A 15,668-nucleotide genomic window follows, 5' to 3' on the forward strand; every position below is an offset into this window, starting at 1 on the left:
CACCTCACCCACCTAACACCTATATATACATGGGCCACAAACTCAAGGCCGGACCGAAAACCCAATGGACCGAAAACCCAATGCTAGACCAAAAACTCATGGGTTTTCGGTCCAAGCTACAATTAATCCCAATATTAGTTTTCGGCCCAAATGATAAAATAATAAATGCTTAGAAAAGCAAAGTATAAACCAATTTTAGACCCAACATGTACATGTTGCTGCAATTAATGATATCTTGAATATAGCCTTGTTGAGATAATTTTAGATGTGTTGCATTTCGATGAATCTAAAGCCCAAGAAAGAAATGCATGTCTCCAAGATCTTTTAGTGAAAATTTCTGATTTAAATCAGTAATAAATGTTTGAAGAAGACCATCATATATTCTGGTGGTAATCAGGTCATCGACATATACAAGTACATATATTGTCGATTTTGATGTAACATGAACAAACAAAGACATGTCTAACTGACAAGCTCTGCTTGAGGTGGCGTTTGGTATCACTGTAGAAGAGGAGAATACAATGAGCATTGCTACTGTTCAAGATGCAGCTGCTCTTATTGAGAAGCTTTGTGAGAAAAATGTCTAATCAGTGAATTAGTTTTAAGGATTAGGGAGATTTCTGTCTTTTGGTTTCTTGTTTTTATTTCCTTCAACTGTTTATGTTGTGTTTATTTTAGTTGGTATGTTGGTATTTGGATATTAAAATGGTGTTTCTAAAGAACTTTTTTTGTGTAAAAAAAATTGATGATGGAGTTACGTGTTGTATAAGCTCTGATACCATGAAAGCACTGTATATTTCTATGTATGTGAACAATTGGATGTACAGTTTAAATACAAGAAATTGGAGAGAAGATCTCCTGACTCTTAGAAACATGACTCTTAGGAACAAACTTGGACTATTTCTAGGTTGTATGACTACTTCTATTTTACACATTTTACAAATGTTATTACCCCTTTATATACGTATGACTAGACGGTTAGACATACTCCAACCATCACGACGCTTCACAAACCATCACAACGATTCCTATATAACTGTCAACATAACTAACATTATTAACCGTAACTAATAGAATTAACGGTCTAGGTTAACCTACTAACATAAGTTATGTAAAAAATTTTAAGAACCAGTTCACCTAAATTTGTCTTCCAAACCCTTTCATATATCTCAAGCATTATTCATCAAATTCTGTACATATCACCATAAAAAAGTTAGAGTGTTTCTCATATTATATACTCCATGCTAGTTTTTATTCTTGCCTTCGAAAGAATAATCCCTTCAAAATAATCAATTAGAAGAATTTCCTTGAAAATATATTGCATCCTCAATCCTCTCAATGACTGTTTCCATTGTAGGTCGTTCCTTTGAATTGTAACTAATGCACTGATACGCAAGTTCTTTGAAGGTTTGAAAACAACGCCTATCAATTTCATCCTTAATAAAGGGATCAATTAATTCCTCGAGTCTGTCATTGTAGTAGCGTCGTATAAGATTTATCAATGGTTGTGGTTTATCGTTCCCTAAGCTCTTGCGGTTGAAAGCCATTATTCCACTCAAAATTTCAAATAGTACCACACCAAACGAGTACACGTCTGACTCTTTACGAAGGATGCCACTTTCCTGGTAAATAGGATCTAAGTAGAAGTTGGTACCAGCAGCTTTTGTATAGAGATGCGTAGGATGCTGATCTCTGGGGCCTTGCTTGGACAGACCAAAATCACAAACTTTCACTTCAAGGTTTTCATCCAATAATATGTTTGCGCTCTTGATGTCTCTGTGTATTACCCTGTTGTCCTCCCCTAGACCTGAATGAAGGTAGTTGAGTCCTCTTGCAGCCCCTAAGCAAATCTTGAGGCGTTGTGCCCATGTTAGGCAACGCCTCTTATTTGAGTCTCCGAGATGATTGTCAAGGCTACCGTTACTAGCATATTCGCTAACTATAACCATCTCATTGTCTTCATCACAGTAACCAATGAAACGGATGATGTTTTTATGGTGGAAGCTCGAAATCAACTTAAGCTCAGTAAGGAACTCCTTTCTTCCTTGATAACCATTTTGGTCAAGGCGTTTGATGGCAACTATGCATTTTTGCCGGTGCTCAGAGAGTTGTCCTTTGTAGATCACACCAAATCCACCATCTCCGATCTGAGTTTCAACACTGAAGTATTGGGTTGCAAGGTAGATCTCCTTGAGTGGTATAAGAAAATTTTCTAGGTTTTGACATTCTTTTCTTGGTGTGGTGACGATAGAAGCTGGTCCGGGGTTCTGTGAATATAAACAAAACTGAATTTAGTTAGATAAGTTGTGCCATTTTTCTGCCAATGCCTGAAAAATTGACGACATATTTCTTCAAAACATTAATTCCTCTATCTTACATTGTCGTTTCTTGTTTATATATATTTTTATCATGAGATAGATATGATGTAAGAGTAGAATAAGTTTCTTGATTTCTAATTTAGTGGCATATCTCTTAGTTGTGGTCATGCTGTAGGATTTATGGAAATCTCCGTCATGGTGTAATTACCTACGACAACAAAGGAATGTTTTGAAAAGATAATAACATGCGACAAGATTAGAATTCGTGATAATTACCTACGACAATAAAAGAATTATGGTGGTCAATGTATGTTTCTATGTTTGTATGGCCTTGTATTCTCAAAATATAAGCTTGTCAACAAGGCATAACATTTTTATGTACACGACTTCTAATCCACAATATCTTGAATCGATAATCACCACTAGTACAAACTACGGAATCCTATTTAAAAGTGTGTGAGAGCCCGAATTCTGCCTCCGGCTAATGAGAGCCCGTTTTTTATTTTAAAGAAACAACCAGTATTTTAAATCTATAATCGAGACGTTACATTTTTATTGAACCAAATTCCTCTATAACCGGGTTATATTTGTTGTTCCTTTTAGTCATTTTTTAGTAATGCGTGGTGTATGATGGGCCTCTTTTCGTTGCTATGCATGAAATTGAGTTCATTCGGAATATTCAAATTATAAGGAAAAAAAAAACATTTCAACCGAGTATGAGCCACACATGCCACGATTTCAATAAAAAAAAATAAATAAGACTTACTTGATTGTCGAGTGCTTCTTCAATCCTTTTGATGATCATGTTCATTGTAGGGCGATCCTTTAAGTCCAAACTAATGCATCGATATGCAATTGCCTTGAACACTTGGAAAGAATGGATACTAATTTGATCTTTTATATTAGGATCAATTAAGTTTTCCATTCCCTCATCATAGTATCGCCGGACCAAATTAATGAGTGTTTCAGGTTGATCCTCATTACCAATACTGCTCTCATTACTATAAGCCAAGATCCCAGTCAACATTTCAAATAGTACCACCCCAAATGAGTAAATGTCTAGTTCTGTCTTGACAATTCCGCTTTCATAGTAGATGGGATCCAAGTAAAATGGGGTACCGGCAGCAGGTTCATATACTTGTGGTTTATTTCGATCAACTAATATTGACAACACAAAACCACAAATTTTTGCGTCCAGATTTTCATCTAACAAAATGTTTGCGCTTTTGATATCTCTATGTATTACTATGTTGTGTTCCCCAAGACCCGAATGAAGGTACTTGAGTCCTCTTGCTACTCCTAAGCATATTTTCAGGCGTTGTGCCCATGTAATGCACCTGATTTCATTGGGGTCTTTTAGATAATATTCAAGACTTTTATTCACAACGTATTCAGAAACTATAATGTGCTCATTATCCTCATCACAGTATCCGACGAAAGCGATGATGTTTTCATGGTTGAAGCTAGACATCATCTCAACCTCAGTATGGAACAGATGGACTCCTAGTGAGCTATACATGCGGTCAAAGGCAACTGTGCGGTTTTCCTTATGTTCAGAGATCTGTCCTTTGTAGACCTCACCATATCCATGGACACCAATACAAGTTTCGGGGCTGAAGTCTCTGGTAGCAGAGTTAATATCCTTCAATGGAATTAGGAACCGTTCTAGCTCATGATATTGGTTGATTTGTATAGTTGCACTGGAGGAAGGAGCTCCTAGTATCTGTGTACATAAGAACATCCATAATGGTGAGTTCAATGGTAAAGTTGAATGAGGTGACAAGTTTATTTCTCATTCAATTGATTAAACTTTACCATAGTGAGATGCTACATTGACATTCAACGGATTTGGAGTTCAATGACCATTGAACTCTTCAATGTGAAAAATGAAAGTTTTTAATTTTTAAATATATACTACGAATTAGCTTTTGTAATTTTTTATTGACCTCAATGCATCGTAGAAAAAAATTGATAAAGTTGTATGAAATTTAAATAAAAAAAATGATGTGGCAATCCATTGAACATTATATAGCTCAATGCATCGTGGATGCCTAACATAACCGAGTTTGCTTAGAGGCAAAAATTAAGACCACAACATAAATGATCAACGGCATCCAAATCGGTCGCTAATTAGTGTGCAATAGACTTTTAGCGGCGGATGTCACACGGCTCCAAATTTCTTGCATAATGAGAGCATACTTTTGCATTCTCACATGTGAAACTAGATTTGATTGAATGTAATCAAATAAAAAGACTTACTTGAACATCCAATGCTTCCTCTATGCGCTGGATGATGTTATCCATCTTAGGTCGATCCTTCGATCTGAAAGTTATGCACTGACATGCAACTTCTTTAAAAATACGAAAAGAATGATCATCAATTTGATTTCTTATCAACGGATCAATTAACTTTTCCAACCCATCATCGTAGTAGATTCGGACCAAATTCATCAAAGTTTGTGGCTTCTGATCTTCAATAATCCTTGTATCATGAGCGAGCATGCCACTCAATATTTCAAATAGTACCACACCAAGTGAGTAGATGTCCGATTCTTCATTGAGGATGCCACTTTCGTTATAACTAGGATCCATGTAACAGGAGGAACCAACATCAAGAGTAGTCATTATGCTACGAATTTGACTTATGGGGCCTTTGGAAACAATAACTTTCGCTTCGAAATTACCATCTAACAATATGGTTGCACCCTTGATGTTTCTGTGTATTATTTTCCGGCCCTCTCCAAGACCAGAGTGAAGGTACTCGAGTCCTTTTGCTGCCCCTATGCAAATCTTCAGGCGTTGTGGCCATGTTAGGCAACGTCTCTTATTGCGGTCTTGGAGATGATGATCAAGGCTTCCATTGATGGCGTATTCTGAAGCTATAATCATCATATTGTCTTCGTGATAGTAGCCAATGAAGGGTATGATGTTTTCATGGTTGAAGCTGGAGATCATCTCAACCTCAATATGAAAGTCATTCTTTCCTTTGTAACGATCGGGATGTAAGAGTTTGAAGGCAGCTGTGCGGTTTTGCCAACTTTCAGAAAGTTTTCCTTTGTAGACCGCACCAAATCCACCATTTCCGATACAAGTTTCTGGACTGATCAAGTCTCTGGTGGCCAAGTTGATCTCCTTTAGTGGAATTAGAAAACTTTCAAGGGTTACTTCTGAAGATGACATTGTTTCTGATTTAATTAGTGAATATATTCGGACTCTAAATTTTACTTTGAGATAACTCAACTTTCTTTTTTTTATTTTTTTTGATCAGCAAGAAGAAAAAATTATTGATAAAAGGCCAGCGAGAAGCTAGAGTTGCATCTCAACTTATATGGGCGTTGGCTTTATAGGATATCAAATAGTTGACTAAAATCAAGTTGGTGAATAACGCGGTACGGTCATCGAAAATACCAGGCAAACTACATCTATTCTAATAAATATAGTGAAAAATTCTCCTACGCCTTATATAAAATTTAGTTCCATCTTTAGACTTTTGATGTCTGACCCAATTTATAATGGATGTGGATACTAAATAACTTTCTAATTATTAGTACGTGAATATTATATTTTGAAGGACTGCATATTTTTTTTATTATACATTATTTACAATGTATGTTCATAAATGTTGATATGCAATTTCCTTTACTATATATTCTGAATGACCCAACATTTGTTTCGACCTCTCAATAATTTTTTTGATTTACTCGTCGAATTGAAAAAGTAGTTTAATGATTTTGGTTTTGAAAATTTGATGATAGTTTACGGAAAAGTGAAGTTATATGTCACTATTATTATAAGGGATAAAGACACGTAATACTAATAAATTATAGACTAAATGCATCCGTAATGGTATCCCAGCAGGGGGGAGTATGGGTAGAAAGTAATAATAATATACCACCATGTCGTCTACAAACACGATAAGGGTAGTTACCTTTTTCCATTTTTGCTTGACGAAGAGTGTGTGATCTACATCGAATTGTTTATAAACAATCTTTTTCATAGAGTTCAAAAATCTCCAAAACCAGACTCGGGGAGATTGTTTTAGTCTGTATAATTCCTTTTTTAAATTACACACCTTTCCTTGACAGTTTATGTCCAGTGCAGGTTCCATGTAAACCTATTCTTCTAGGAGCATTAAGGAATGCATTCTTTACATCAAATTGTCTCAAGGGTCGGTCTTTGTTTGTTGTTATGGAGATGATAATACAAATGGTATTCACTTTTTCAACAAGGACAAACGTGTCTCTATAATCAATCCCATACATTTGAATGTATCCTTTGGCGACTGGCCTTGCTTTACATCTATCAGTATTTTCAATTCCAATGGAATCAAGTTTGATAAAATATATCCATTTACATCCAACCGTATTCTTTCCTGGTGGAAGGGACATTAATTTCCATATATGGTTCTTCTGTAGACCTTTCATTTCGTCGTTGTCGGCTTATTTCTACTTTTGGTTCTTCAATTCTGTTGGTGTAATCCAGAAAGTTTGGGGACCATTTATGCTTTTGTGCATTTGTGTTTATTTCAGTTTATTCACGTAGGACGTTGTCAAAGGCCATATTGGCCATTTTCCCTTTTCTTTAGGAAGTAGTAATCAAGTGGTTGTATGTTTCCACATTTCTAGCTGAATAGTAGGTTACGTAGCATGTAACTTTCTAGTTTTTGGATGAGAAGTATAATCAGAAAATTGCCCCAAATACCCTCTCAGTTTTTGCTCTGTTTTTGTTGTGTAAAACAGGGGCTGCAACAATACTTGGTATCAGAACAAATCTGCTATATGCCCAAGTATCAACCATGAGTGACAGAAATGACAAGAAACTTCAATGACAAGGATGGTTCTATCACCTTACACTACCTCATGCCCTCGAGAAGTAATTATGCTGCTTGGGCAATCAAAATGAAAGTTTTCATGCAGGCCCAAGGTGTTTGGAAGGCAGTAGAACCAAGAACAACCAATACAGTTGTTGAAGTCCAGAAAGACAAGATGGCATTGGCGGCTGTCTACCAGGGTATTCCAGAAGATATGCTCTTATCGTTGGCAGAGAAGCAAACAACGAATGAGGCATGGGAAACTCTGAAAACCATGTATCTAGGGGTTGATCGGGTGAAGAGGGCTAGGGTTCACACGTTGAAGACTGAACTTGAAATGATGAGCATGAAGGAGTACAAAAAACAGTAGACGAGATCGCTGCCAAAGTCACGAACATAATTAACAACGTTCGTGCCTTAGGAGAGACAATAAGAGAGGCATACGTGGTCAAGAAGTTGCTTCGGGCAGTACCTAACAAGTTTGTGCAAATCACATCCACCATAGAGCAATTTGCTCATCTAGAAACTATGATAGTTGAAGAAGTCATACGAAGAATAAAAGCAAACGAGGAACGGGTGCGAGGTTAAAGTGACTCTAAAGAAGGAAAATTACTCCTGACACATCAGGAGTGGCTTGAAAAAATGAAGAAAAAGAAGGATGAAGGCTCGAAATCTTCACAGCAAGACACCAAACTGATGGATCAGGTGTCTAATCTCATAACTATAATTGGTATGTACTTGACCCGATAGCAGCATGGTCCATTTGGGTTGCATTAATTGGAGCAATTTGATAGGAAGGATATTTAAGAAAGAGGTTATTTGTGATTTATTAATATATTATAAGAATAATATATTATTTGAGAAATCATATTATTTAATTAGTATTCTTCAAGAATTAATTTGGAATTAATTTATTGATCAAAAGAGTCTAATTAAATTAACGGGGACTGATTAAGTAAATCAGTAATACATATAGTTTGAGCTAATGATCCATGTTGATTAGGACGGACTAATTTTATGTGGGAGTCCATGAAGAGTTAGTCTAAAGGGATTATCATATGGATTATTGCACTAAAGGCCAAGGAAGTGAATTAGGGTTTACAAGTGAAACCCTAGGAATTCAACGCTATACATGTAACCCCTAGCATCACCAAAAAGCCCCCCTAAGAGTTCCAAGAAGAACCCTAGCCGTTTTTGGTGCCTCCTAGCCTCACTCTCATTATCCTCCATTTGTTCTTGGTGTTTTGTGAAACATTTGAGACATCACATTTGAGGTGCTAAGCTCTTGTAAGGCCAAGTTCTACAAGCTACAACCAAGAGGTAATCATCTAACTTTTTTTTTTCAAATATCAATGTTGTATGCCAGTTAGGCTTCATGCTTTGGAAAATGAAAATTACATGTATAACTAGAGAAGACTTAGATCCAAAGCAGTAGGGTTGTATGTGCACCATAGGGATGTTATAGTGCTCAAAACCCATCAATGGTATCACAGCCTAGGGTGTTTTCTATTATATAGATGCATTGGTAATTGTTAAAAAAAATCATTTTTTTTGGAATCTGCATGATCACCATGACGTGGTCAATGTTACCACGACGTGGTGGCTGGTCGGTGGACAATTTTTTCAGTTTTTGGCAAAGAATTGGATTTTGATCATTACAATAAACTGTGTTGACTGATTAAAATCGTTTTTATGATAAGGTAATTATTATCCTCATCCAATTGAAGGATAATTGTCATATTTTGAGATAGTTAATTGTTTATGTGATAAATTGATACTTTGTAGAATTTGATGTGAATTATATTGCTATATGAAATTCGATTAGGTCAATTTTGTGATATAGTTAATTATATGATTAATTTAATCGTCGTCAAATTGATCCAAGAGTTTTGAAAAGTTTCAAAATTTTGCCTTTAAGTTTTGGAATTTAAAAGATTTCAATTATGAAATATTAAATTCTAAAACCCTAGTAATTTGAAAAGGTTCATAAATCCGCCTCTTGGTTTTGTAACTTAAAATTTAATTAAATAGCTTTAATTTTGAAATCTTAAATTTAGAACTTTGATATTTTGAATAGTTCAAATTACACATTTATAGTTTTATTAAATTAATTAAGTGTTTAACTAAAAGACAGAATTAATAAATCCATAATAACATGGTTTAAGTTTAATTAAATTAAAAGTCTAATTTATTATTAGATTAAACCACTTAGTTTTATAAATGTGTAAAATACACCCTTATACTATATAACATAAAAAGTCTAACATATTATATATGTAAAAGTTAAAAGTCAGTCTTACCGTTAGTAGGCCTCATTCACGAAGTTGGTCTATAAGGGGTGTTTAAGGAAGCGGCCTGTAAAATGACTGCCATTGGGTATACACTCTTACCCACCGCACCCTTGACCAGGGTCGTTAGCCGAACGGGTAGGATAGGATAGGAACTTTCATTAATAAGTATAATGAAATACAAGTAACTAAATGTTTTATAAATTCCCAATCTTAGTTACTTAGGAAAATATGAATTTGATGCTAACCCACGAAATTGCACATTGCACCTTATTGGTTGTTAGTGGAGCGTGTGTGGTTAACCGACACACTAATGTGGGACTAATGAAGGATAGCAATGGCTAGCTCATAGGTTATCATAGATCAATGGAGCGTGTGTGGTTAACCGACACATTGGTTAGGTGATAAATGACTTCGAGAGTACCAAGCTAATTTGCATGGTTATTCCACCTTGTTTGTGATCGTCGGTATCTTAGTCACAAACTTGAAGGGCATTATCAGATTAAACATACCATTGAAAATTTCAATGAATCTCAAAAGATCTAGGAGTTTCATTTAAAATCTAATTCATTTAAATTTCGTTTTCATGGTGGAGTTGGTAAGTCATCATTTACATACCTTCAAATAATTTGCAATTGGATTACGGCATCCCTTTTCCGAATTGTGAATTATTGTGTTGGATCCTAGCCTTAATATTTCATTTGGATGTTATATTAAGGACTTAAATCAAATAACGTGGATTTCTCCCCATTTGTAGATGTCTAGTTTTGACAACTATGGTCTTCCTCAATCCTTTGGAAAAGGCTTTCCATTCGAAGATGATATTCCACATGACAATCGAGGTGATAGATCAATCCCTTCTTCGTGCATTGGTGGAAATTCTCTTCTTTCACCTCCTCCAATTATTCTTCCTGACCCACATGTCCGTCGACTTGAAAAGTTCAAGGTCACTGAAACCCTTTTGGCAAGCAAACACAAAGATGGAAAGTTTGTATGTCTTCATGTCTTGGAGATGAAGTTGCATATTGACAGACTATGAACATTGGGTGTCGCTTTCTCAAGAAAGTTGGTTGTTGACTTGGTTCTTCTATCAATTCCTCAGTCGTATATTCAGTTTGTTAATGGCTACTAAATGACAGATCATGAAGTGACCCTTATTGATCATATATATTTGCTAATTGTTGTTGAATCAGCAATGATTTGGCGCACTGGTCAAGCAAATTTGAATGGAAGATCAACATCCCGAATTTCCATGGACCCTTACAGTGACAACATTGGAAGTCCAGAAAAACTTTCTCTTCCCAATGGAAAATGATCGGCCATAGTCGAAAAGTTTGATCATAAGAAAAAAGCCAGTTCTGAGATAGTTCCATGTGCGAATGCCAAAGAGTCCACTTGTTTCTATTGCCATTTGAAGGGACATTGGAAGCGAAGCTGCCTTGACTACCTGAGAGATCTAAGAGATGGTAAAATCAAATTGTATGGTTCTACTTCAGGTAAGTCCACTATCTAACTCTATTACGTTCCTTTTTATAGATTCTTAATACATGATGCGATAAGATTGCATTATGATGTTTTGCAGGATCGAAGAAAAGAAATGAAGCTTAAAGGAAGAGTGAGCTGAGTCTGATCATGAAGAGATGGATTTCGATCGCATGGTTCGATGATTAGATTTTGGAGTTGCTGCTTAGGAGTTATGATAGATTGCTAAGGAATGTCTAGGAGCATAGTTTTCATATGAATTCGCATTGTAAACACAAGTTTTTCCGCATTTTATAAATAAAGAAAATTTTGATTTTGTCTTATTTTATGTTTCCTTGCAATGACATTTGTGAAAATTGTTGTTTATATGTTTCTGTTAATAGAAATGCTGAAAATGTTTGATTCTTAGTTATATCAATTGTGGTAGTGTAGTAATTTTTTAAGTAAGGAAAGATTCTTATCACCCAAATTTCAATTAGACAGAAACTTGGAATCATTTGATTTGAATTATACGATGTATGAAAATCTTGGTACTTGGGAAAGTTGAGACTAATTCCTTGTTCGCATATGTATGTGAGTCAAGTGAAGGACTAAAGGATCTAGCACACATTGATGTGAACTGGTCAGGTCCACCACAAATGATGATAAAGACTATTCGTCATAATTTACTAAAATTTTAATAAATATGGTTATACTTACAAGATTAAGTGTAATTATAATGCTTTGAAAAGTTTCAAAGTGTAGGAGAACGAATAAGAAGAATCAATTAGGCAGAAAGATAAACGTTTCTCCAATCTGAAAGGAAATGAGAGTACTTTAGTATCGTATTTTATGATCATCCTTATGATTATGGAACCATGTCACAATTCATCCTCTAAGGATACCTTAGTGCATTTATATGACTAAGGAGAGGTATCGGGAATTGTTAAAATGGTTAAAATCTAAAGGATGAGTCATACTTCGTTTCAAAATCAAGTCTTAGAGTCATACTCCAAGATTGTGTCTTGAGTGACATATCCTAAGTAGGTTTATAACACATCATGAAATGTGGAGTAGAAAAATGTTTTCTTACTCTTGCACATTTGAGATTGGTAGTTGTGATGTTTTGGATAAAACAAAGACCAACTAAGACCAATTAAAGGAAGTGTTTTTCTTGATAAGAACCTGCACTAACTCTTGAATATTTGTTTGTCAAGGAATGTTTTCTAAAAAGAGAATCTTACATGTCAAAAGGTCAGTGGAGTCTTAAAGATCTTGATAGCTTCAAGAAGTAATCAACAATAAACCTATTGTTTATCACTAGCACACGACTTAAGGTTTGTAATCTATCGTGTTAGCATATTCTTGTTTCTGTGCCCATTCCAGTTAAGTTGATTATGTATGTGAGTTCTGTGAGTTCTCATTTGAATTGATAAGGCAAAGCACCTTGATCAATGGAAAGTACATTAATCTATAGTGGTGCGCTGCACAATAAGTTAGAAGAAATGGTAGGACCCTTGTGCTACCAGACGGCAAGAAATTAAGATTGAAAAAGTTCAGTCCATATGAGTGCGGATTTGTCTCGAACGTTGTCTTGTGATTACGGCTATGAAAAATTCACGTGGATAGGAACACATACACCGTAATATGTAAGTGACATAAGGTTTCTCTACGCTTCACGAAGATGATTGTGAGGAAACGCTTTTGCTAAGTAGATTTTAAGGTAGTAGAAGTTGTGACTGCATTCTCAAATTTGTGTATGATTATGCCATCCCTCCTCATAGTTCGAATTTTGAGAAACGGAAAATACTTTGAACATTCGGGACTTACTGTTGTAAGTTCTGAAATAATTTAGACACACATATGAGCCTTCTAATAGAAGATGTATGAGATTAGATAAAGAATTATCGAAGCATCTTGTATGAGAAATATGAACTTTGGAAATAAAGTCAATATGTATTGATTTTTAGAAGTCCAGCTGATTTCTGGATACATGTCAAAGCTAGTGGGAGCATAAGTGTTATGCTAGTAAAAATATAATTATTATGCTAGTAGGAGCATAATTATTACGTTAAGTGTTGAAAGTTAGCAATGCTACTTATAGGAAACAAAGTTTTAAATTTGCAAAGTTGCAGAGGATGAAAAGTTGTTTCGCTATAGAAAGTCTGAGGGAGAGGAACTAATACTTCATTTCAAATCTAAAAGCTTAGATTGAGATTTTAATAGAATCTAGTCATATACATGCATGAATGTTATGTTGAAATGTTTTAACATAAGGAAATTCTATATATGGAAATATTATAACAAGAGATTGGTAAAGTATTATATCTTTATTATGAATTGCGTCCCATATGCTTCATGTATAGGATCGACTGCATATGTTATAATAATCGCATGTTCTAATTTTCCAAATGCATAGGGAATTAAGAGGGAAAAGGACCATAACCGGATATGACTAAAATTGTTAAACAGCTGTCAAGGACAATCTAACGTTTACCGAAGATTGGTTGCTTGTGGATAGTTAAAAGTATAGTAATGGATGGACCATATTGATATAATTCTGAATAGATAGGATTCAATTAAGAATAGATATTCATATGGCAATATGGAAATGTTTCCATTATGGGAGTTGGATATTGAGAATCTATGTGTAGGATTAGAAACTTTTATGCAAAAAGGATGTTCAAAGGATTGTACTTTGAATTTGACACTTTGCTTCCATGGAATTGTTTAGTTATCAATATCCAATGTAAAGTTTTGTAATTGGTAAAGTCTCTATGACTTTGGTGCCTTAACATTACAAAAGGATCATTGCAAAATAGTTTAGAATCTAACACATTCTAATAGTGGCATGAGTTTGCTATTCTGACACATATAATAATGATTAAGGAATTGTGAAATGAGCATCAATGGAAATGTGCTCAATTGATCTATTTCACAAGGTAAATACCATACGCAAACATAGTGTGCATGCTTGGAGCATTTGTAACATCCCAAAAATTCGTACAAAATTTTTTCTTTAAATCATTACCAAATCCATATTCATAAAACACATCATAAGTCATAACATAAATTCAGAGTATCGTTTCCAAAACATATTTTCATTATCAGAGTAAAACATCCCAGGCTGACTAATCAATGGTGTGTGCCATGCGATCACCCCGAGCTCTTCCCTCTGCTACTGGAAGTACCTGAAACCAAAACTGAAAACCGTAAGCACGAAGCTTAGTGAGTTCCCCAACCTACCACATACCAAACACATAATCGCAAACCATGAGTACTGGTCCATGCCCTCTACATCGGGCCTCGCCCGCTACAACAGGCCCCGCCTGGCTTCGAGCCTCGCTCGGATACAGATCTGTTTCACTTAGGCATCCCCTATCACTGGGCCTCGCCTGCTAATGTATACTAACACATAAACATATCACCACACTTAAGCTAAACAATACTACTGAATCCTGTTCTAAGGTCTCGCCTATCTTGGGCGTCGCCCCTGTCCTGCTACTGTTGAGTCATGGAACCCCGTCCACGCTCCTACTGATAGTGAGATATGGGCCCGACTGACACTCACTCTTTTCCTAACTTGGGCCTCGCCCCTGCTCTGCTACTAATGAGATATGGAACCCCATCCACACTCTGCTGTTGGTGAGATACGGGACCTCGCCTGTACTCACCTCCCTACCAGGCTCATACAAGTATCACACAAACAACAAGTATACTCTATCATGCAAACCATTCCTGGGCACCCACCCGCCATCAATGGACCTTGGTCCCAAATATGATACTAGCATACAGTGCCTAGGGCTAACCCCCGGGTCTTCCTACATGGGCCGGCATTGTGGCCTTAAACCCATCCACACAAAAGGGAAACTCACCTGGTACTACTAAACTTGCTGGTAATCCCTCTGGCTGCCGTCTGAAAACTCTCTTTGAACTGCTGCTGCACTAGCTCCCCGAGCTACCAATATCAATATAACACTTAGTCTAACTGTCCTCCGAAAGTCAACTAAGTCCACTCTGGTCAAAGTCAACCTTCCAGGTCAACCCTACTCGCCGAGTCTGCCAACTAATTCGTCGAGTTCATACGCTCAGAATCCTTTCATTCGCGACTCGACTCGCCGAGTCAGCCCCTGACTCGCCGAGTCTACCGATTTTCCGAGTCCTATCCTGACCAACTCACTGAGTCCCCACTCAACTCACTGATCCGAGTCTTAACTCGAAGGGTTTAGGGTTTCGCGACTTGACTCGCCGAGTCCAAGGCACTCTTCAACAGACTGGTCGAGTTGTTCATCCAACTCGTCGAGTTCATCTCCATCTTCATACTACTCCCCGAGTCCACTCGAAGGACTCGCCGAGTCTATTCAGTCCTTCATATATTCAGAGGCTTTTGATTCATGCATGAACTCCAAACTGTATATCCACTCTTCTAAAGCCTATTCCTCACGTAAAGTGGCAAACTTTACGTGTAGCTAAGGAGATCTAGGCTCAAAACACTATAAACTTGGGTTTAAGTGTAATAACCCAATTTTCACGTCCAAAAATTTCGTTTTTAAAGCATTACTTTAGAAACATTAATAATTAGAAACATTGTTTGATCAAACCACATCACAACATAAACCATGTCTAAAAGCCAAATCGTACAACCAATCGAAATATCAGAGTATAAATCCCAGGGAAAATCTCGTAAATGCGGAAACCAGTGTGTGTGCATGATGTGCCGCTACCGCGCCAGCTCCTTCCCCTTTGATGAAGAGGTACCTGAAACCAAAACTGTAAACTCTAAGCACAAAG

At 36.3% G+C, this 15,668-nt stretch overlaps 1 protein-coding gene across 1 annotated transcript; it reads right to left on the reverse strand.

The window, feature by feature from the left end:
• Positions 1-1,289: 1,289 nt before the first annotated feature.
• On the reverse strand, positions 1,290-5,498 carry LOC145049848 (uncharacterized). Its single transcript, XM_078998197.1, has 3 exons — positions 4,578-5,498; positions 3,085-4,041; positions 1,290-2,267 (listed from the first exon to the last, which is right to left on the reverse strand). The coding sequence occupies exons 1-3, from the start codon at positions 5,496-5,498 to the stop codon at positions 1,290-1,292; spliced, it is 2,856 nt and encodes a 951-aa protein (XP_078854323.1).
• Positions 5,499-15,668: the final 10,170 nt, after the last annotated feature.

The sequence above is a fragment of the Lactuca serriola genome, chromosome 5 (assembly GCF_051521515.1).
Source record: "Lactuca serriola cultivar US96UC23 chromosome 5, Lser_US96UC23_V15, whole genome shotgun sequence".
NCBI lineage: Eukaryota > Viridiplantae > Streptophyta > Magnoliopsida > Asterales > Asteraceae > Lactuca > Lactuca serriola.

Bases quoted from the DNA above. Each gene is read 5' to 3' on its own strand.
- LOC145049848 (XM_078998197.1), bottom strand. From the start codon at position 5,498: ATGTCATCTTCAGAAGTAACCCTTGAAAGTTTTCTAATTCCACTAAAG. The intron at 4,042-4,577 runs GTAAGTCTTTTT...TTATGTACACAG, and splicing joins AGGAAGCATTGGATGTTCAA to ATACTAGGAGCTCCTTCCTC. The intron at 2,268-3,084 runs GTAAGTCTTATT...TTATATTCACAG, and splicing joins AAGAAGCACTCGACAATCAA to AACCCCGGACCAGCTTCTAT.